The 23,028-nt window shown below is 41.9% G+C and overlaps 3 protein-coding genes across 6 annotated transcripts in view; all 3 read right to left on the bottom strand.

Annotated features, from left to right (window-relative positions):
- CWF19L1 (CWF19 like cell cycle control factor 1) overlaps positions 1–5,113 on the bottom strand; it is a 28,687-nt gene extending 23,574 nt beyond the window's left edge. The window contains exons 1-4 of one of the 3 annotated variants that reach the window (XM_045802856.2): positions 4,942–5,102; positions 2,184–2,268; positions 1,283–1,361; positions 419–520 (exon numbers count right to left, since the gene is read on the bottom strand). In XM_045802856.2, coding sequence (XP_045658812.1) covers positions 419–520; positions 1,283–1,361; positions 2,184–2,268; positions 4,942–4,964 — 289 coding nt within the window. In that variant the 5' untranslated portion in view covers positions 4,965–5,102. Of the gene's footprint in view, positions 1–418; positions 521–1,282; positions 1,362–2,183; positions 2,269–4,941 lie in introns of all 3 variants that reach the window. The other 2 variants (XM_087862801.1, XM_087862800.1) reach the window with 2 other exon arrangements.
- Positions 5,114–12,161: 7,048 nt separating this feature from the next.
- Positions 12,162–18,677, bottom strand: BLOC1S2 (biogenesis of lysosomal organelles complex 1 subunit 2). The gene is made up of 5 exons (XM_045802860.2): positions 18,525–18,677; positions 18,088–18,204; positions 14,869–14,988; positions 14,065–14,169; positions 12,162–12,663 (listed from the first exon to the last, which is right to left on the bottom strand). Exons 1-5 carry the CDS (start codon positions 18,583–18,585, stop codon positions 12,632–12,634), a joined length of 435 nt encoding a protein of 144 aa, XP_045658816.1. The 5' UTR covers positions 18,586–18,677; the 3' UTR covers positions 12,162–12,631.
- A 1,253-nt stretch (positions 18,678–19,930) lies between these two features.
- Positions 19,931–23,028, bottom strand: part of PKD2L1 (polycystin 2 like 1, transient receptor potential cation channel) — a 33,122-nt gene continuing 30,024 nt past the window's right edge. For both annotated transcript variants that reach the window (XM_045802875.2, XM_045802874.2), the window contains 3 exons: positions 22,278–22,396; positions 21,904–22,027; positions 19,931–20,922 (listed from right to left, as the gene is read on the bottom strand). In XM_045802875.2, the coding sequence (XP_045658831.2) occupies positions 20,749–20,922; positions 21,904–22,027; positions 22,278–22,396 (417 nt within the window). In that variant the 3' untranslated portion in view covers positions 19,931–20,748. The remainder of the gene's footprint in view (positions 20,923–21,903; positions 22,028–22,277; positions 22,397–23,028) is intronic.

Here is a 23,028-nt window from a genome sequence, read left to right as displayed (position 1 = left end):
GGATCAGCACTAAATACCTGAATTTCCAAAAGCTTAGTAAGCCACAGAGCTACAGCTAGTTAGGAATCAAACAAACGGTGTGTATCTAGCAACGTCACGTGGCGAGACCACATACATGGAATTTGTTTCAACATAATTTATACCTTAAGTACTCCTTATACTATAGTCAAGTAGTTGACTCCTCTGGTTGGCTGCAGGAGTATTTACTGGCTTGGGGAAGTACAAGAAGATTGGGGAAAGGTGGGAGAGACTACAAAGGAAAAGATGCCAGACTCTTAAGGGTATAGATACAGACTTTGGGAAAGAACCCCATTCTCTCAGCAGTAATAGCAGAAGAATCCAGCCACAAGTTTCCCAGGAGACTAATTCCTGGGACACTTTATTATGTTAATTACAAACACAAAAAATATCAACTTACCCAGATAAGTAATGTTTTCCGCTAACTCACACCCATCAGCATCTTGGAAGTATTTTATTGTTTCCTGGTTATTAGCACCCAGCACATATGTTTGAATAGGAGCTAGTGAGAGAAACAGACATGACGCCATGCAGTTACCAGATCTGCTTTGTAATTGGAGAAATATTTCCCAATAGGAAAAATTATCACAGCAAAAGTAATGAAGCTGCAATCCTATTTCTGGAACGTGCTCACCACTGAGGATATCCTACCCAACCTGCAGCCTGACTATTTAATACTATCACTGGTTGATGAAGTGACATCTTAAAGAGGATGGCTAATATATAACAAGGAAAATATAGACCCTAAAGAGCCTCATAAAAAAAAAAAAAAAAAAAAAAAACCACTCAAACTAGAAAAAGGAAAGGACACGTGGTTGAATTTCTTCAATTCCTGCCTACTTAGAAGAGAATTGTTGTTGTTTTTTTTAATATTTATATATTTATTTGAAAGAGAGTGTGCACATAAGCATGAGTGAGGGGAAGGGCAGAGGGAGAGAGAGAATCCTCAAGCAGATTCCCCGTTGAGCACAGAGCCCAAAGCAGGGTTCAATCTCACAACCCTGAGATCATGACCTGAGTTGAAATCAAGTCAGACGTTCAACTGACTGAGCAACCCAGGCACCCCGAGCATTCTTTTTCTAAACCAAATCCAACCAAATTCAAAATGTGAACACTCAGATGCACAGGCACCCTTCCCAGCTCAATGAGGAGATCAAACGGAAATTCTTAAATAACTACTGTGTGTGAGAAACAACCCAACAAAAATTACGGGAACTTTGAAACTTTGTTAGAAATCATTTGTTACATAAAAAAATTTCTATACCTTTCTTGATGCCAGTTTTATACTCCTCCCATTCAGCATCTGGAGTGGAGCCGAAGAAATTTCCTACACACAACAGCAGCTAAAATGAGTTTTTTAAACAGACATATGAGTTGTTTTTTTTTTTTTATCAAACAGTACATAATTGATAGCAACATAATTCAGCTAATTATCCTACTTAATGGCCTCAAAGTAGGTTTTTTTCCCTTCATCAATATGCAGACTCTCAATACATAATTCTACAGCAACAACTGCAGTAGTTGATCTGATTCTATAAATTCCTAAATTTTGGCTCACTGGCTGTCAAATTCAAGTTGGGATGTGGAAGAGGGGGATTCTTCCAAGAATCTCTCTTGAAACACAAAACATTAAGTATTAGATACCCTGAGAGATACAGGGCACAAAAAACACACTTCCTGCCTGCTGTCTTTACTCATCTTTAACCCAGTGAACAGATTGTCCCCATACCTAGAATACTCTTCTGTTTGCTAGGGGTTTAGACTCTGGTTGGCGGCCCTACATAACATTTATATAAGGCTCTTTAGTTTGTGAAACATTTGCACATGTTATCTGACTTATTCCATCCCATACACCCATGAACTACATCTGCAGTTCCCAAACCCAGGGGTCAGAATCACCTGGGGAGGTTTTGCTCGTCTGTTTTCAGTTTTGTCCACAATAAAAAAGTAACAAGATTCAAATTCAAAAAGTATAAAAAGGTAAAGAGGTCTCCCTTTCCCCACCATTGTGCAGCTACTAAGTTCCTATGCTAACAAAAGGAACTCAGTCTCACAAAAAAGGAGAGTTTGTGTTCAATCAAGAAAGGAATAAAGGAGTCCAAACTTTATTTTAGTATATTTGACTCTAACAGTAAAATTAGATTCAGCAACAGGAAATGTCTTACATCAAAGTTTCCACTTTTCTTCTGAATTGCTCGAACTCTGTTGAATAAAACATCAAACTTTCCTTCAACATCTCCACAAGCCAAGCTGCAAACAAGAGATACATGTTAAGGCAATTCAGGAAACATGAGTGGGCCTGCCGGCTTTGGTACATATTGTCTTCCTGGATCGGGTACATATGTGACCCAGTCTCTCTGAGGTTACAGAGAGGTTCAGTGTATGTGAAGTATTACTGACCACAGGGCAGCTCCATCTAAAAGTCACCAAAACCTTCAACTCAACATATCTACAAGTTAGCTTATCATTTCCTCCAAAATTGAACCAGCTTCTTCTCCTCACTTCCCAAGTTTTGTGGATGTCTATATCGCTAAGTTGGTCACCTGGAGTAAAAAATCCCCTGTCTGGTCATCAAGTCTCATCAATCCCCTTTTCCAAACATCTTTCACATTCATTCCACCCTTTTCCTTCCCACTGCCGCTATCAATCATGCATCTGACAACCACGAACCGGACACTACAACATGCTAAGGCGATATGCCCCGTACTAGGCAAAGAACGCGCTAGGGGTACAAAGAGCAAAAAGACTCAGTTCAAACCTCAAAAAGTTGACGATCAGGGAAGGGGAGATACTCTGAGAAAAATGTACATGAAAAAGCCTACAACAGGAAATATGTGTAAAGTGTTAAGGGGCAGAGAGGTAGAAAGTGGCAAGAGCTGAGGTATGTAAGACAGACTGGCCCTAAGTTGTGAAGTAACTTGTTTATCATCTCATTTCTCATACCATTTCTTAACATCTTTGAACTCACCTTAAAATATTATAGTTCTAATTCTTTTGTTAGTATGTCTTTCTGGTGTGTCCATATCACTGAACACTTTCAAGCTGGGTAGAGACATGTTAGAAAGTTCATTTTAGTAACAGTGAAAGATGGTCTGGAGGAACAAGTAACTACAAGCAAAAATATCAGCAAAAAGGGCAATACTGAATGAAGATAGGAAGGAGCGAAACAGATGAACAATTTAGAATTCTGAACACCTGAACACAATCTGAACTGGAGAAGTAGGGTGGGAAATGAGGGAGGCAGAGCCATGAGAGCCCTGTGATACGGCAGAGGCAGAATCAGAGAGAGATCTAATGAATCAGGTGCTGGATACAACATAGGGAGTCCGCTTACATTTATTTCCTCTAATGCCTACTCTTCTTCCTAACCATCCTATATAAAGCCAACGATTGAATGATCTTTCCTCAAAAACATTAAGAGAACTCCACTGCCTCCAGAGCCACAGCCTTCCACAAGTCTTTGGTCCCTCTCTCCAGGGCTTTCTCCAAGTTCCCATAACAGAAACCTCCCCTACTCTCAGGATGATCACTCTCTGCCCCTGACATTCCCTGAGGTAGTGATCTCTCCTAACAGCCCCACCCTAGCCACCCTGAATCTAAATTATTCCCATCCTTCAAGGCCCAGCACATCTCTAAAGCCTTCTTGACTGGCTCAGAAAGTCACTCTCTTCTCAAACTTCGGAAACCCATATAGCATCTCAGAGCAAGCTCTGTAATAAACTACTGGGTGTTTTTATTTACCGCTGAGTACTACCTCTTCTAGGAAGTCCTCCAGTCCCTATCAGTCACCAATTCCTGGTGCTCCCACAGGATCCTGCGCTTCCTCCATCATAACAGTTGTCAGCGGAATTATAATTGTTTCTCGGAGAGCCATCATCCAGTTTGTACATCATAGGACACCTCAAAATTCATCATCTCCCCAACTAGGCCCTTTTCCAGTGTCTCCTATTCCACTGAAGGGCAGAAATTTTGGACCCACGGTGCTCACTCTTTCTCACAGCCAAACCATCTCCAAGCCCTGTTTATTTCATCTCCTTAATAAGCTTTCAATCCCTGCACTTTGCTTCTGCCATCACTCTACCTAATCCTAGCTGCCCTCTTCTTTGGCTCTAATTTGTTCTCACGCTGCAGCCAGAATCGCTTTCCAAAACAAAAATTTAATCCTGCCAAGGAGTTCTTAGACATTTCAATGGCTTCAGAATAAAGACAGAAGTATTGAGAAAGGGTTCGATCTTCCCTCTCCTGATTCCTCACAATTAGCCAAATACCCCTATTACACCTCGTTCCAGAACGGTGAAGCTTTTCTTCCTGATATTTATCACCACCATAATTTTACCTTAATCTGGATTCTTTGATCAGTATCTGCTCAAGACTCTAAACTCCATTAAGGCAGGAACGCCATCTGCGCAACTTCTAGCACAGTGCCTGGCACACTGCAAACGTTCAATAAATATTTGTTCAATGGACGGATGGAGTCTCTTCACTCCAGCGCCTCCTCCTCCCAAAAAAGAGCGCCCGCGCAAGAGCCCAATCTATCTCGTCTTTTCGCAACTGACCAGGGCCCACCAATGGGGCCCACGTCTAGGAATTTTCGTCAATAAATAAATGGGGTGTGGGAAGCAGTGAAGGGGAAATGTGTCAGGGTCCAGGACAGCCTAAGATGGAGGAGGCCTGACGCTGGGAGCTTCCGCCTCTTCCAGCGTGTGTCTTCGAGAGTCCCCTCTCGGAAGCGAAAAGACACCGGCTCTGGCCGGGCAAAGACGTGATCGGAGCTCACCAAGCTCACCAGCCGCCGCCACGCTCCCACCCCCGCCTCTTCTTCCTCCCTTCCAGCCACGAGAAAGCCCCCGGCCAGCAGATACGCGCGTGCGCGCGCTCATATACACACACGCGCGCGCGCGCTTCTGAGCTACGGTCACTCACAGACGCAGCGGTTTCTGAGCCATTTGTTCCAACAACCTGGACTGCGACGACCACCAAGAATTGGGACTCCGAACCCACACGTCTCTGAAAAACGCGGCAGCACTACACTACGACGTAAGTGCACCCAGCCAATGAGGGTTCGCTCATCTACGGAGAGCGCCGAGGGACAGAAGTCTCTCAGGTGACTTGGCCTCCAAGACGACTCGAGGAAGAGCCGTAGAGGAAGGAAGGGGTAATGACAAGGATTCCAATTACATTTTTATTTCGGAGCAATGGAAGTTATGGAGCTGCTAGAAAGTTCCGGACACAATGTCGGGCCCTAAGCTAGCCTAACCATATCAGTCCAGTGAGCAAGACATACTCCCTTCGCCTACGCTTTTTTGATCAGTTTTAAACCCATCCTAAAGTTAAGAGAATTATGGTTATCACCTTGGTTCAGTAAGTATCCACATGTTGCCACATTTTCTTCCTCCCTCTCCCTCTCCTTCAAGGTGCACAGCACTGTTATTCTCACTGAATCATTTGAAAGTATATTGCAGACATCAGAAATACCTCAGAGAGCATTTCCTAAGAATAAGGACATTCCCTACATCACCAAAATACCATTAACACACGTAAAAAATTAATTAATTCAATACTATCATCTGATACATACCCATATTTAAAGTTCTCCATTTGTGCCCCCCCCCCTGCAATTTTTTTTTTAATATCTGGGGCTTGTTTTAATTCAGGATACAATTAAGTTTCACACTTGTATTCAGTTTTCTCTCTAGTCTTTTTAAATCTACGATAGCCCACCTACCTTTTTGGTTTTGTTTTTCATGACATTGACGTTTTGGAGGAGTTCAGTCCAATTTGTAGGAGAAAACAGTATATAAGGAAATGGAAACAAAGGTGTTTCTGACAACCGAGGGGCACGGAAAATTCACTTAAGGTCAGCCAAGTAATCAGAAATTAAAACATAAATAAGTTTAAGGAAGAACCACATATTTAATATTTCTTGGAGAGAAATATTAAATTCCCTGTCTCATTAACTATTGATGCCCCTGCTTTGATGGCACACAAAGCATGTGTTTTTTTCTACTTTGGGGGCAATCCAGCACAGCCCGGGAGTAGAAATCAGGACTGAATCTAGAAGAGTAGGAATTTGCCAAATATGGGCAGGTAGTCACTTCAGGAAGAGGAAACAAGTGTTAAGATATGAAAACTCATCAGAGGAATTCTATATTATCTTTACAACTCTTACAAATCTAAATCGACTCTGAAATATAAAGTTTATGGAAAGAAAGCTCATCCATGGGAATTTAAGCCAGCTCAAGATAGCTGAAAACAGTGTGTCAGAGTAATAGAAAATGAAATTGAAAAAATGAAAGAAATAGGGGTCTTGATGCATGCTAAGAAGTCTGGCTTTAAAATACACATTCTTCTCAAGTACATGGAGAATTCCTCCAGGATAGATATGTTAGGCCACACAACAAGTCTCAACAAATTCAAGTATGTAGAAATTATATCAAGTATCTCTTCAACCACAATGATACGAAACTAGAATTCAGTAAGAAATAAGGAAGAAAATTAGAAAGTTAAAAAAGACGTAGAAATTAAAGAACATGCTCCCGAACAACTAACAGACCAAAGAAGAATTCACAAGGAAAAATCAAAAATATCTTGAGACAAATGAAAATGGAAACATAACACACCAAAACTTATGGAATGCAACAAAAGCAGTCCTAAAGAAAAGCTGATAACTGTAAATGTCTATATTAAGAAAAAAGAAAAGTCCTGGATAAACAACTTAACGTTACACATCAAAGAACCAGAAAAAAGAATAAACTAAGCCCAAAGTAAGCAGAAGGCAGGAAATATAAAGATTACAGCAGAAATAAATGGAATAGAGAATAGGAAAACAATAGAAAAGATCAATGAAACTAAGAGTTGATTTTTGAAAAAGATAAACAAAATTGACAAACCTTTTGCTAATCAAGAGGGAACTCAAATAAATGAAATTATCAATGAAAAAAAGGAGACATTTCAACTGATACCACAGAAATACAAAGATCGTAACAGTCCACTGTGAACAATTATATACCAATAAATTGGACAGCCAAGAAGAAATGGATAGATTTCTAGAAATATGAAACTTAACAAGACTGAATCAAGAAAAAGAAATCTAAACAGACCAATAAAGAGTAAGGAGTTTGATTCAGTAATCAAAAAACTCCCAATGAAGAAAATCCCAGGACCAGATTATTTCACTGAATTCTACCAAACATTTAAAGAATTAATGCCAATCTTTCTCAAGCTCCTCCAAAAGACTGAAGAGGAAAGAACACTCCCAGACTCATTATGAGGTCAGCGTTACCCAATACCAAAGCCAGCCAGATAAGGATACTATAAGAAAAGAAAACTACAGGCCAATATCCCTGATGAATAAAGATATGAAATTCTCAATAAATACTGGCAAATTGAACTCAGCAGCACATTAAAGGGATCATAGACCATGATCAAGTGGGACTTATCCCTGGGATGTAAGGATGGTTCAACATACTGAAATCAGTAAATGCAATAAACCTCATTTATAGAATGAAAGATAAAAATCATATGATCATCTCAATAGATGTAGAAAAAGCATTTGACAAAATTCAACATCCTATCATGATAAAAAAAAAACTCTCAACAAAATTGTGCATAGAAGGAATGTACCTCAATATAATAAAGGTGATATATGACAAGCCCACAACTAACATCATACTCAATGGTGAAAGGGAGAAAGCTTTTCCTCTAAGATCAGGAACAAGTCAAGGGTGCCCACCACCAGAAGTTCTAGCCAGAACAATTAGGCAGGAAAAAGAAATAAAATGCATCCAAATTGGAAAGGAAGAGGTAAAACTGTCTCGCAGATGACATCATCTTATACATAAAAAATCCTAAATTTTAGGATAAATAAATAAATAAATTTAGGATAAATAATTTTAGGATAAATAAATTTAGGATAAATAAATAAATAATTTAGGATTTTTTAATAACAACAACAACAAATACATAACTAATACATGAATTCAGTAAAATTGCAGGATACAAAATCAACATACAAAAATCAGTTGTGTTTGTATACACTAATAACAAACTACCTGAAAAAGAAAGAAAACAAGCCCATTTATAATAGCATCAAAAACAGTAAGCTACTTAGGAATACATTTAACCAGAAAGGTGAAAGATCTGTACACTGAAAACCATAAGATACTGATGAAAGAAACTGAATAAGATACAAATAAGCGGAAGGATACTTTGTGCTCATGGATTAGAAGAATTAATAGTTAAAATACCCATACTCCCCAAAGCCATCTATAGATTCAATGCAATCTCTATCAAAATCCAATGGCATTTTTCACAGAAATAGAAAAAACAATCCTAAAATTTGCATGGAACCACACAAGACCCTGAATAGCCAAAGCAATCTTGAGAAAGCAGAACAAAGCTTGAGGTATTACACTTCCTGATTTTAAACTATGTTACAAAGTAATAGTAATCAAAACAGTATAGTATTGACGTAAAAACAGATACATAGACAAATGGTGCCAAATCAAGAGCCCAGAAATAAATCCATGCATTTACAGTCAACTAATATTTGACAAAGGAGCCAAGAATATCAATGGGGAAAAAATAGTCTCTTCGATAAATGGTATTGGGAAAACTGGATATTCACATGTAAAAGAATGAAACTGGACCCCTGTCTTACACCACTTGCAAGCATTAATTCAAAATGATTAAAGACAAATATAAGACCTAAAACTGTAAAACTCCTCAGAGAAACAGGAAGCACTACACTTTGACATTGGTCTTGGCAATGGTTTTTTGGATATGACACTAAAAGCACAAGCAACAGGGATGCCTGAGTGGTTCAGTCAGTTAAGTGTCTGCCTTTGGCTCAGGTCAGGATCCCAGGGTCTTGGGATTGAGTCCCACATCCGGCCCCTTGCTCAGTGGGAAGCCTGCTTCTCCCTCTCCCTCTGCCTGCAGCTCCCTCTGCTTGCTCTCTCTAACAAATAAATAAATCTTTTTTAAAAAATAAAATAAAATAAAATAAAATAAAATAAAATAAAATAAAATAAAATAAAATAAAATAAACGCACAAGCAACAAAAACAAACACTAACAAGTGGGACTACATCAAATAAAAAGCTTCTGCGCAGCAAAAGGAACAATCAACAAAATGAAGATGCAACCTATGGAATGGTAGAAAATATTTGCAAACTATCTATCAGATAAGGGTTTAATATCCAAAATATATAAGGAACTCCAACAACTCAATAGCAAAAAAGCAAATAATCTGATTTTTAAAATGGACAAAGGACCCAAATAAACATTTTTCCAAAGACTACCAATGGCCAATACATACATGAAAAGGTGCTCAACATCACTAGTCATCAGGAAATGCAAATCAAAACCATAATGAGATATCACCTCACACCAGTGAGAATGGCTATTATCAAAAAGAGGTAAGTGTTGATGAAGATGTGAAGAAAAGGCAACCCTTGTGCACTGCTGGTGAGAATGCAAATTGGTACAGTCACTATGGAAAACAGCATGAAGCTTCTTCAGGAAATTAGACATAGAACTATCATATGATCCAGCAATCTCACTTCTGGGTATATATCCAAAGGAAATGAAATCACAATGAGATATCTGCACCCCACATTCACAGCAGCATTACTCATGATAGCCAATACATGAAAACAACCTAAGTGTCCATCGATGTATGAAGAAAATGCACTGTATATATTTACAATGAAAAAAGAAGGAAATCCTGCCATTTGCAATAACTTGGATGAAGCACAAGGGTATCATGCTAAGTGAAGTAAGTCAGAAAAAGACAAATACTGTATGACCTCACTTATGTGAAATCTAAAAAGAAACCAAACTCATAGAAACAGAGTAGACTGGTGGTTGGCAGGAGTTGTGGGCGTGGGGAGGTGTTGGTCAAAGGGTTTTAACTTCCAGTTATGAGTAAGTTCTGGGGATTTAATGTACATCATGGTGACTGCAGTTAACAATACTGTATAATATATAGTTTACCCTTGAACAACGCAGGGTTAGGGGCACTGACCCCTGCACTGTCAAAAATCTGAATATAACTTTGACTCCTCCCACTGTTGACTGGAAACCTTACCAATAACATAAACAATTGATTAACATGTATTTTGCATGTTATATGTATTATACACTGTATTCTTACAATAAAGTGAGCTAGAGAATAAAAAAATGTTAAGAAAATCATGAAAAAATACACATATAGTACTCTACCTAAAAAAAAATCTGCATATGCGCAGACCCATACAGTTCAAATAACATGTTGTTCTTGGGTCGACTATATCTGAAAGTTGCTAAGAGAGTAGATCTTAAATGTTCTTACCACACACACACACACAAAAGATAACTATGTGGACTAATGGCTGTCAGCTAACCCTATTATGGTAGTCATTTCACAATATAAACATATACCAAATCATCACATTATATACCTTAAAACTTACACAACGTTATATGTCAATTATAGCTCAATAGGGGTGCCTGGGTGGCACAGCGGTTGGGCGTCTGCCTTCGGCTCAGGGCGTGATCCCAGTGTTATGGGATCGAGCCCCACATCAGGCTCCTCCGCTATGAGCCTGCTTCTTCCTCTCCCACTCCCTCTGCGTGTGTTCCCTCTCTCGCTGGCTGTCTCTATCTCTGTCAAATAAATAAATAAAATCTTTAAAAAAAAAATTATAGCTCAATAAAGCTGGGGAAAAAAATAAAGAACTTACATCTCCTCACCTCCCAGCAACATACACACAGAGGAAAAAAACTGTATTTTCAGCTCTATCTTGGGAGAACCCTATATCCTAATGTAACTGGGGAGCTTGTCCACTACATCAATTCTAAAACACTAGTTTCTGTGTCAGAATATATATCTGACCAAGTGTTTCAAATCTTCTATAAAAAAGTTATAGGAAGTTTAGTAATGAGCCAAAGGGAATTACATTATACAAGTTCATCCTTAGAAACACAAAAGTGAATTGAAATATTTCATTAAAATTTTGGTTTCTGGGGTGCCTGGGTGGCTAAGTCGGTTAAGTGTCTGCCTTCGACTCAGGTCATGATCCCAGGGTCCTGGGATCGAGCTCCACTTAGGGCTCCTTGCTCAGCAGAGTCTGCTTCTCCCTCTGCCCCTGTCCCTGCCCTTGCTCTTTCTCTCTCAAATAAATAAAATCTTTTTAAAAACATAAGCAGAATTTTGGTTTCTGAGTAAAAAAACAAAAATAGTTTGGCTTTTTCAAAGAGGCTATTAGAAGTCACTTAAGGATTCTAAGCAGGAGGGGTAACATAGCCACTTTACATTTTAGAAAGGTAGTTCTGGGGGCGCCTGGGTGGCACAGCGGTTAAGCGTCTGCCTTCGGCTCAGGGCGTGATCCCGGCGTTATGGGATCGAGCCCCACATCAGGCTCCTCCGCTATGAGCCTGCTTCTTCCTCTCCCACTCCCCCTGCTTGTGTTCCCTCTCTCGCTGGCTGTCTCTGTCTCTGTCAAATAAATAAAATCTTTAAAAAAAAAAAAAAAAAAACGTTGTTCTGACAGTGTGGAAGGTGTGCTGGAGGGATAGTTATGGTGAGAAGACACAGCTATGGTGCAGTGGGCAGGGGACAGTCTGGAACAGAGACAGTGGGAAAGGACAGAATCAGGGTTAAGAACTCTTTGGGAGACAGAACTGAGGACCTCAGACCCCTTCTTAGGTGCTAACACCCAACTCTGAATAAAGATGCGGGTCCTCCAAACTAGACTGGCCAGTCAGTATCCTCCATCCATTGATGTCTCTAGTCTGAAAGGAAGACAGTCGGGTCCCTAGCAGCCCCCTGACCCTGTAGGCACAAGTAGGAAGATGTTTTAGAAAATGCTTTATTTTATGAGTGGCAGCCCCACCTCCCCACCTAACACATACACACACATACACACTCTGTCTTTGTCTTTATCACTTTTCCAAAGGGGAACATGTGTCAAGATGTCATCCATCTCCAGACATCTGACTCACGTAGAGAAGAGACAGGAGGGGCCCATCACATACATCAAGCTACCAAAACACTCTTTTCACTGCTTCTGCTCAATCTAGAAAACTCGGCCTGAAATTATTTTAAGATTTCTGTTATTTGCAATGTTATAGAAAAGTAAATTACTGACATTCACAAGGTGATAATCTGTAAAGAACAAATCTGTTTTTCTTTTTTAATTTAGGATCTTATTAGCAATACATCAGCATCATTAATAGAAAAAAACACTGTTGACACAGAAACTCAAAAAACCAGCCATTAAGAAAATAATGTAGTAATCAACCACTATGAGAGAAAAATGAGTCCTCTCATTTGATTCTACTGGCAAGCCCAGGTTTATCCTGAACTTTGAGAGACTCTCTGTCCTGAGTGGATGATGAAACATTCAAGTAAAAGGTAAGGAGTTGTAAGTGTGAGTTTCTGAGGGATACTGCCTCAAAAGAAGGTCAGGGGTAGCCAGAGTCCTCCAGTTTACTCCAATGTGGGGACGTTTCTGGGATGACCAGCATAGTTTCCTTTTGAGGAGTTTTGACAATTCATCAGCCTCAGGATTCAGGTCTTATAAATTATTCTTCCATGTTAAAAAAGACTTTGTTCCACAGGAATAAGTTTTTCATCGCTTCTCCAGCTTCTTGTACTTGGCTTCTGCCAGGGAGAGAAGGGAAGTTACATCTTTTAAAACCAGCTCTTACAGAGATCTTTTTAGTTAGCATTTCCAGGCAAATTCAACAGTATCTATTACATTAAAAAAAAACAAACAAACAAAAAATCAAACTACTGCCTTCAATTTCATAATCCGTCCAAACTGGATCCAAGTTGGAGGCACACCATAAATGTTAACTATCATATTAGCTAAGGACAGATATTTGTGTATCTATCATCGATGTGCACAACTTAAGGAGTCAAACACACACACACACACACAATTAAGAACAAGGTCACTAAGTTCTAACCGTGTCAACAGCATCTGCTCAGATATCTCCACCAGGATTAAGCAGATCTACTGGCATTGGAGTCATGGGAAGCCTTACTAAGCACAGGAAATTGTTCTCCATGCACTGTCCCAGGCACTCTCTGGAAGCCAGACTGGAACTTTCTGGACGTATAAATGTACGTTTCCCCTTTTATTTTCTTATTCCTACACCTCACTATAGGGAAGCAATTTTGAAAGACAGATATTTGAAAGACCATGAAATAAGCCTCTTAATGTGACAGATTATCTTTTTCTTTAAAACCTTGAAAACAAAACAAAACAAAACAAACCTTGAAAGCACCTGGTACAAAGCCTTCTATATAGTAGGGTTCAGTCACCATTTAGTAAATTTACTTATGGACAATGAACCTTAATCACCACTCATGTCAAATCTCAGTCTGTTACAGACCTCTCCCCTGAAGTAGTCAACAATTGTCAATGATGAAAATAAAATAATCTGTAAATTAGATCTAGGATAAAGACAAATGCATTGTTTTTAATCATGGATATAAGAGCCACAGCCAGTTAGCAAGCCATCAACAACACAAGTACCAGTTTCTTCCTTAAAGGAAAAGTAATCCTTCAAGAAAACTCAATCTTGATTGACTTTTCTATTTTTTAAGACATATATATCTACATTACTAAAGATGCTTCAGGCGGTTAAACCACAATTTTAAGAGCTTGAGCTCTGTAATCGAACAGACCTGGTTTGGAATATAGCTCTTTCACATGCTAGCTTTGTATCCTTATGCAAGTTATTTAACCCCTTCAATCAGTTTCCTCCTCCAAAGAATGGGGATAAAAATCATGTACTTATTTCGTAGATCACTGGGAGGCCAAAAAGCATAATATATATAAAGCACTAAGAACAGTGCCTGATACATAGCATTAAGTACTCGGGAAATAGTATATTTATTACTACACTATTAAATAATTACTCTCACTAGGTTTTTGTGAGGTTAATTAAAATAGATCATCATAGTACACCATAAATGTTAACTATCCTATTAGCTAAGGTCATACTGGGGGGTGGGGTGCTCTTATTAAATCAAAACAGAAATAAAAATGGTTACCCAGTTTTTTTGAATATGCATCCAACTTGTAGGCTGCCTGCTCAAGAGCTGCTACTTGCTCCTCAATTACATTGATCTGATCCAGATAAGGCTGCAGTCCAGCATCTTCGAAAACAAAGAGACCACATATTCATACAGCCTCAACACGGAGTGTAGAGAAGAGGGGGAAAGTAAAAATGCTAGTGTCCCTCCAGCTCTGCCCAAGACACACTAGGTGGGGTGACATGATTCTGATCACTCGCAGGACAAACACTAGCAGACAGGAGCTAGCTGATCAGGCAGAACTGTGACCTGGACAAAGCAAGTCTCTCTCATCCACTAATTTTCCTCTTTCAAGTTCCTTGCTCCTCAAGCAATCTTTCCATTACTGATTCAGTTTCTTGAGTAATCCCCTAGCAAGAACGAGTACCCTAAGAGATAGGGAACACAAATCCAAGTCCATGGAAAAATATATTCTGCCAGTCTAAATTAGCATTTTCCATTTATAGATGTTCTGGTTTTCTGCTTATAGAGTAGTCCTTTATGGATTTCATTGTTAAAATAAATTCACTAGACTCTGACCACACATTCTCTCCCCTCTCCCTTTCCAGGAATAAACTGATGACATCAAGTTTCAGAAGCAGAAACAACCACATCGAAACATGCTAATCCTCAAAATGGAAGAAATTCACCATAACTTTGTAGTTCACTTTTAGAGAATGAGCTCCCTCAGGACAGATGCCACGTTCCCTCTACTTCTCCACAACCCCAAGCACAAAAGAATATTAAATACAAACATGTTTAATTATAAAAATTATTACTTACACTTCTGGTTTAAGTCCTTTAAGTTTCTACTAATGTTTATAGCAATATCTTTCATTTCAAGATACTTCAGGCTGGTTAGTTTATTCATATTTTCCAGGAGTTTATAGTCTTCACTGGTGGCTTTAAAATAAACAGAAGATGTGATGCCTTTAAGATTTGTCATAGATCACTGGAATGTGGAGTCACAAGCCAAATGGTAGTTCAAGGCAGGACCCAAAGAACGTCAAAGGAGGAGGCCGCTACTGATTTATGACAGCTGTACTCAGCCTTTGTACTCTGAATGTCTAAGTAGAAACTCAGGGAATAATCAGCAGACTATTTAAACCAAATAAGATCCAGAGACTTCAGAATCTTGGTTAAAAGGGGAAATAATAAATTCATATCCTAAGAAAAGAGAGGTGACATAGTTTAGGTATTTCTATGGTATGATAACATGTAATCTGGAGGACTGCATCATAAATACATAATAAAATCAACTAGGACCTCACCTCTTCTTAGTAACTCATTTATTACTGTGTGAGTCTATATTGCATTTTACGCACTGACTTTTCTAAACCAGCTGCCTCCTTCTCATATCCTCAGTTCCCTTCCTCATCCCTACTCAAAGCAAATGGCTTCTCCTCCAATGTTCCTGAAAAGTGGAAAATTCCACTTATATGAGCTGCCTCAACCTTCCTGCCTCACTTCAAAACTTCTCTGTACCTCTGTATCTTCCCAAGAGGCAGGAGTGCTCCTATTCTTGCCAAGACAACTTCTCCCATGCTCTTGCTTCCACTTCTTCAGGGCCTCTCTTCAATCATCTCCTTTGCCTGGCATTTCCAAATTCTCTATCCTGGCAGCTTCCTCTTTATCTAGAAATATATTCCAGTTTCTCTCCAGCCCAAAAGCACTCTCTCTTCTGCTACACCTACACCCTTTGCTCAGTAAATAAAGCATTAAGGAGCTTCACTGCTAATCCTTTTGAAAGACCAGCTCATACTCCCTGCTTCCTCTTCCTCACCAATCACTCATGTAAACCCTTGCAGCCTGGCCTCTGGCCCCACCATCCAGGGAAATTGGGTGCTCCAAGGTCATCGGTGCTCTCCAAAGCACCAAATCCACAGCGTTTTCTCAGTTATTATCCTCCTGAACCTCTCCATAGTACCTGACACTATGATCTCTCTCTTTTCACAAAATGCTCATTTCCCTTGGCTGCTACATCATCATATTACCCTGATTTTCTCATCTCTTCCAATCCACTCTTTGTAAGTTTCCATGCTAGATCCTTTCTCATTCATCCTTAACTATCACTTCCCAACTTTTTCTCAGCTGTGACACGACTGATGAGTGGCACATTCATATGGGCATTCCCAGGATGATGCTAGCTTCCTTTCAAACTCAAAAAAGCATTGTACAAGTAAGAATGACAATCACAGGGAAATTATGAAATTATAAAATTAATTTTATAATAAGTAAATCATCTGTAAACCTAGGTACTTTAAGAGCTGTTGTCAGAAACAAATTCATTGCCCTATACAAGCATTCACTGAGATTATAGTTGAGGCCCTCAGCTATCCCTAAGCACATTCCTGCCAATCTCATCCTGCAGAGGCTTGACTCGCACTGCTGTGCAGGTGACTCCCGAATCTGTCTCCCCTGCTCTGATCACTCTCTGAGCTCAGTGAGCAAGTCACCTGAGTGTCCTGGTCATATCTAAAAATCAGCCAAGTCAAAACCAAAAATATTTTTACACTAAACATGGTTCTGCTTTCCCACTTTCCTATTTTAGATGATGGCACCATCAGTTTAAAACCTCAAACACCTCTTAGGCTGCTCCCATCCCTCCATAGGCACTTCAACAAGTCCTATAAATTCCACTTCTGTGATATTCTTGCACCCATGCTCCCCTTTCCACTCCTTTTACCATCACCCTGTCACTGACCATCATCATTACTTTTCATCCGAAATCTTGCTCCTATGTCTGAGCTCTCTCCTCTGTATTCATACCCTCACTGCTAGCAAATTAGTCTCTCTAAAAAAACGAGTCACACCCTAATACCTAGGAGCCTGCAAGATCATGTAAATGAATGAAGCAAGCCAGGTGTTTACATGTTAAACACATAAGACTATTCACTTCCACAAAGAAATATGCTCTCTCTCATTTCTTAGAACACTCAGTCGTCTTATCTATCATTTACTTTACCAACTTGGATAGAAATATTGGTACAGAAAATAGTTTCTCTACCACTACTAAAAAAACAACACTATAAGAACAGTGATAAATGGCAACTGAGCAGATCCCAGTAAAAGGGAGAAAAAAGAGTGGTGGGGACACACTGCATTGCACTAGTCCATTTAGAGGAGACAGCTGCTCAGCTCTAGTCAATCACAGCATCGCAAGAATGGGGAAGTAGTACTGCCAAATCTTTGGAATTTTTAAAGAGAAGCCAAAAATCTAGATTTTGTTACTTGGTTTCTCTTGCTCAGAAATAACTACAAAACTGATCAGACTGAGAGAGACTCACAAGCCCTCCCATTCTGCATCAAGCCTTTTCTCATTAATTCTGGTTCCCAAATTTAGCTCACAGCAATTTCCTGGGGAAGTGAAACAATGCTTATGTGAGGCCACACAGGACCAAACTTCACTTTTTGGACCTTTCTCCACACACAGGTCATGTGTTCATACATGGGTTCATTCATATACAAAATGAACCCAAAATTAACTATGTCCCAAAGTGTGGGTCACCAAATACTCAGACCACTGTAGTAGGTCCCTAAATCTGCAGGTCACTCTCCATTCCCCGATCTCATTTCTCTTTGCCCCAGTAAATACATCTGCTGGCTTATACCACCTCACTCACTAATCGTTTCCCCCTTTTGGTCAGAAATGCCCTTCATAATTCTGTTCAAAATACGCCTCCCCCAAGGAAGCATTTCTTGATGAATTCTTTTTTGTCTTCTCATACTTCGTCTACACTACCGAGGCTTACAAAGTTATATTAGGTATTTTTATGCATTTCTGAAATTAGCTAGTGAATTTCTCCAGGGAAGGAACGGACCTTTTTCTTTCCCATTCATGACCTTCCCAAACTTCCAACAGGCATATTTCTGGGCATGGGGAGTGCTGGGCAGGAAGCCACGGACCGATGCTGCTAACGCACCTCACAGCTCCCAGAGCCAAACTGCAGCTCCAGCGAGTGGTTTAGGGCAGAACCCGAAACAGCCCACAGCCCGCCTCACCTGTCAGTTCCCCAGTTAGGTAAGTTGCCATTTTGGAGAACATGTCCCGGCAGAGCTCAGTGATGTCAGCCTCAGCCGGCTCCTTCGCTTCCTCAGCTGTCTCCACGGCGGCATCGTCTGAATCAAAGAACGAGTAAGTGTCCCGCCCTACACCAGGTCCTATCCAGCCACGGTGTCCTCTCCCCACATCCCGCACCTGTCCTCACTCGCTCAGGTCGGCTCCATTCTCCATGTGCCACAATTTCAAGTCCCTCACTTTGTCCTTACCCCACCTGACACGCCAACACCGCTCCCTTGCACCGGCCCTTGGCTCAGACCCGACCCCGTGGCCAAACCGCCTCAGTCGTCCGGTCAGGTGCGCCCCTCCGAGCTGCTCGCTCCTGCCAGGTGACGCCCCGGCCGCCAATAGACACTTCATCCCCAGCTACTCTACGTACCTCGAACCGGCTCCTCTCTTTGGGTCGCGGGGACACTCTCGGCCGCCGCCGCCGCCGCCATGCCTGGCCCCGCGCTGCTTCCGGTTGTGGGATGCCCGCGCCTGCGCGCCGGGCGTGCCCCGCCCTCCCTGCCCTGGGTTCGGGGCCCTGGGATACGCCACCGCTCCACTGAGTCATGGGCTTGCGAGGAGTAATAACAAAGAGTAAGCTTGAAGCTGAAATTGAAGCTAAGCTAAGCTATCGTGACTCGATCCGTTGCCAAGAGGAGGGACGTCTGGAACTGAGCATGCGCTCATCCTTGTCACTAGTCTAGTAAAACCGACGACCTGTCTGGGGTTGCTTGCGCTCTGGTGGCCTGCTGACCGAAGTCACAGGAACAGGTTATCCTCTCCCTAGACACTCCCCATACAGGCTAGTATTCGTCGCCAAAGACTGCTCAGAAAATCCATGCTTTTTGAAAGTAGTCTCATCCAGCCTTTGGGAAACCTTCACTCATTGATCCCTAAGCCGAGATACTGACCCTTCCAATGTCTTGGTTAAACAACTCATCTTCCCCTTTTTCTTAAGCTGCAGGTTGGCTCTTACTTCTCTTCAGCTGATACAGTCTTTCTGGAAGAAAGCTTTGTAACTTTTTAGGGCTGAGGATATACTCTGGTTATCTTGATTGCATTTAGCTGTTTCACAAGTCTCCTAGGTGGATAGAGTGTACGTGATGGGATGGTGAAAAGGGTGGGAGAGGGAATGGATGAGAAAAAGCAACTGGGGAGCAAGGTGCAAAATGAGAAAGAGGTAAAGATCACAGGGAAGGAAAAAGGATATATAGTGGGTCTTGGGATGCAGATCTATACACCCAAAATCTTGATTAGAAGTTTTTAGTCCTGGGGCGCCTGGGTGGCACAGCGGTTAAGCGTCTGCCTTCGGCTCAGGGCGTGATCCCAGCGTTATGGGATCGAGCCCCACATCAGGCTCCTCCGCTATGAGCCTGCTTCTTCCTCTCCCACTCCCCCTGCTTGTGTTCCCTCTCTCGCTGGCTGTCTCTATCTCTGTCGAATAAATAAATAAAATCTTAAAAAAAAAAAAGAAGAAGAAGAAGTTTTTAGTCCTATTCCTAGTTATTCTCCATCTCACCCTCTTACCTCCCACACCCTACACCACACACACACACACACACACACACACACACACACACACACACACCAGCTACCCCTTATGCCACCGTAAGGGCTACCTTACTCTCTTCATCCTGAGAACCAGTTTCCCTAGGTCACTGTCTCCAAACTCTAAATGGTACAGTCATAATGCCCACCATTTCAAATCATTCCTATGAGCCAGAAGTTCTTATTTCAGCTCCTTCACATTGTCACTGCTTGTACTCTACACCTCCCGGCAGGGATGAGTGCTCCAGCCCAAGTACAAGAATGGTTCATAGCTCCAGCCTCTCTTCCCCCTACAATCCCAGAAGCAAATGCAAAGTCCTGATTTTTCTAAGGATTTTTATTGCTAGTCACCAGAGAAACCCATATTGTCCTTTGCAAGAATAGGGCCAGAGCCCACCACATTTGATTCCAAAGATCTCTGAATCCTGAAGACTTTTCTTTGTCTGAATCTCCTCAGGCTCCATCTATGTCCCTGTTTACAGGCCTGTCAGTTCCCGGTGTTCAGTGGAATGTTAGGAGTAGCCTCCTCAACTGAGCCTTCATGGTCTTTGCCCTGGATGGAGGGGTCACTCCAATGCCTCTGCAACATTGTAATCTCCACACATGAGAAAGTCTCCTCTCCTCCAATGCTTCCCCTTCTCTTTCACCTGGAAACTCTATGGAGAAGACAAGAATCCCATGGGTGCTAGCAGCAGATCTCTGGATGCACGAAGGATAAGATTCACTGGCAAATAGGAAGACATTTAGATAATGCTGCTCTCTTGGCTTCTAGTTTTTTCACAAATCGTGGCTATCCAGATGCCAGGTGCTAGGGAACTTAACCCTCCCTTCCTTTACTCTGTTTGTTATTAACTTTTTTTTTTTCATCACAGCAGAGCTGGGAGCACGGGGAGTGAGGGGCCCCGTGGGAAATGTTATCTCAAAGAGCTACACAGAGCTACATGGCTACATACACAGAAACACTGAGTCACAAGCCTAAGCATGATGCAAGCTACATGTAGAAACGTTGGTTCAAGAGGCCGAACACAGGGTGGTACTCAGCAGCAGCAGTGGAGGGAACTGCTGTCCTAGAAGTGGAGGGCATGCCCCGAGGAGGTCTCTGGGGAGGCAACGAAAGAGGAGCCTGCTGTCTGATGCTTTACGGCCCCTCCCCCACCACAATCCTGTCCAACCTGGACTCCCCAGGGGGCTGGAGTCACAGCTGGGATTGGCTGCAGGTGCTCCCAAATGCCTTGATCCCCCTGTTGGAAGAAAAAGGGAAGGGTCATTTGAAGGAGGAGTTTATGTCCCATTTCCTTTTTTTTTTAAATTTTTAATTATGTTATGTTAGTCACCATACAGTACCTCCTTAGTTTTTGATGTAGTGTTCCATGATTCATTGTTTGCGTATAACACCCAGTGCTCCATGCAATATGTGCTCTCCTTAATACCCATCACCGGCCTATCCCAATCCCCCCACCTCCCTCCACTCTGAAACCCTCAATTTCTTTCCCAGAGTCCATAGTCTCTCGTCGTTCATTCCCCCTTCTGTTTACCCCCCCTTCATTCCTCCCTTCCTTCTCCTACCGATCTCCCTGCTGTTTCTTATGTTCCATAAATGAGTGAAACCATATGATAATTGTCTTTCTCTGCTTGACTTATTTCACTTAGCATTATCTCCTCCAGTCCCATCCATGTTGCTGCAAATGTTGGGTAATAGTTTTTTTCTGATGGCTGAGTAATATTCCATTGTATATATGGACCACATCTTCTTTATCCATTCATCTGTTGAAGGGCATCTCAGCTCCTTCCACAATTTAGCTATTGTGGACAATGCTGCTATGAACATTGGGGTGCATATGGCCCTTCTCTTCACTACATCCGTATCTTTGGGGTAAATACCCAGTAGTGCAATTGCTGGGTCACAGGGTAGCTCTATTTTTAGCTTTTTGAGGGACCTCCACACTGTTTTCCAAAGTGGCTTTTATCTAGAAAATCTGGATTTGATTCTTCAACCTCAGACTGTCTCCTGGAGGCCAGGCAGCCCTCAGGCCAGAGCAACCAACTTCAGGCCTTCCCTCCACCCCTTTCCTTCCACTCAAATAATGACTGCTATGAACACATTGCCCCAGGAGCCTAAAAACAGGCTCTTTCAAAAATGTTTTGCCTCCACCCACTGAGTAGAAAAGATGGTAGAGTTCAAATGTGGGGAACCAAGAGGAACCAGGTGAAGGGCCACTCACCATGCCTGGGGAGGAAGCTAGCTGCCCCTTCCTCTCCAGCATCTTTAGCTTTGAGCCCACGGCATCCACCTGGGACATGACTCCTTCCAGGACAGTCTCCAACTGAAGGACTCTCCTTGTGAGTCTGCAGGATTTGAGAGAGATCGAGGGAGCAGAAATATGCGTCTGTGGGGCTAAGCGTCTATAGGGGCAGGGGAGCCATTATGGTCTGTGTCTGGATGGGTGCAAGGAAGGTAAGGCCCAGCCTTGTAGGGAGAATTAAAGGGGGGTAGAGGTTCTCCCTGGTCTAGGATGGAAAATTTGAAGTTTGGGGGAAAAGGCTCAGGGTAGGACATTACAAACACACTCAGTCCTGGGCTCCTGGCTGCACATACGTGTAGAATTCTTCTCCTGAAACCCAGCCACCTGCTCTGGTAGCCTCTGGACCCGACTCGCCTGGTGGGCTACTCACAATGGACCGGCCCAAGTCCTCAATCTCTGCGTTGAGGGCCACCTGATCAGGAAGTCAGAGAGGAGAAGATGACTCTGGGAATTAATCAGTTCCTCTTTCATCACCTGTTCTCATGGGCTTCCCAGAACAGGCCCTTGGGCTCCAGTTCATGCAATTCCCCTTCCCTCTCAAACTCTAGAGATAATAGGATCAGTGTGGTGGTGCTGGACACAAAGCTGGACCAACCTCTGGGAGGGAATCACCCCCCACAGAAACAAAACATGAGCTCTTGGAAGCCTTGATTAATGAGACCCTCACTAGAAGCCAATTCAGTCTGGGAAAGGAAGAACAGTACCAGAATTCCTGCCACTTTCCCTCCTGTCCTTGGTTTTTGGGTCAACACTGGACAGGGATGAAACAGGCACAGCAAGGGCAGCTAAGGATCTAGGTTTGAAAGTCCCAAGGAGAAGGCAAGTCCTCAGAAAGAATTGTCAGGGATTCTCAGGTAATTGATTCTTTCCCCCTAAGACTGTGTTTTAGAGCAGTGGTTCTCAACCTTGGAATCACCTGGGGAGTTTTTTAAAGTACTGATGTCTGGGTCTCTCACTCCCCGAGAGATTCTGTCTAGAGTATGTGACCTGAGTATCAGGATTATTTGACTCCTCACCCCCACCCCACCAGGGTATTCTAATGTG

Source organism: Ursus americanus, chromosome 6 (assembly GCF_024610735.1).
Source record: "Ursus americanus isolate L20-20 chromosome 6, mUrsAme1.1.p, whole genome shotgun sequence".
Classification (NCBI taxonomy): Eukaryota; Metazoa; Chordata; class Mammalia; order Carnivora; family Ursidae; genus Ursus; species Ursus americanus.
The sequence above is the reverse complement of the archived record's forward strand: the minus strand, read 5'-3'. Positions and strand labels throughout refer to the sequence as shown.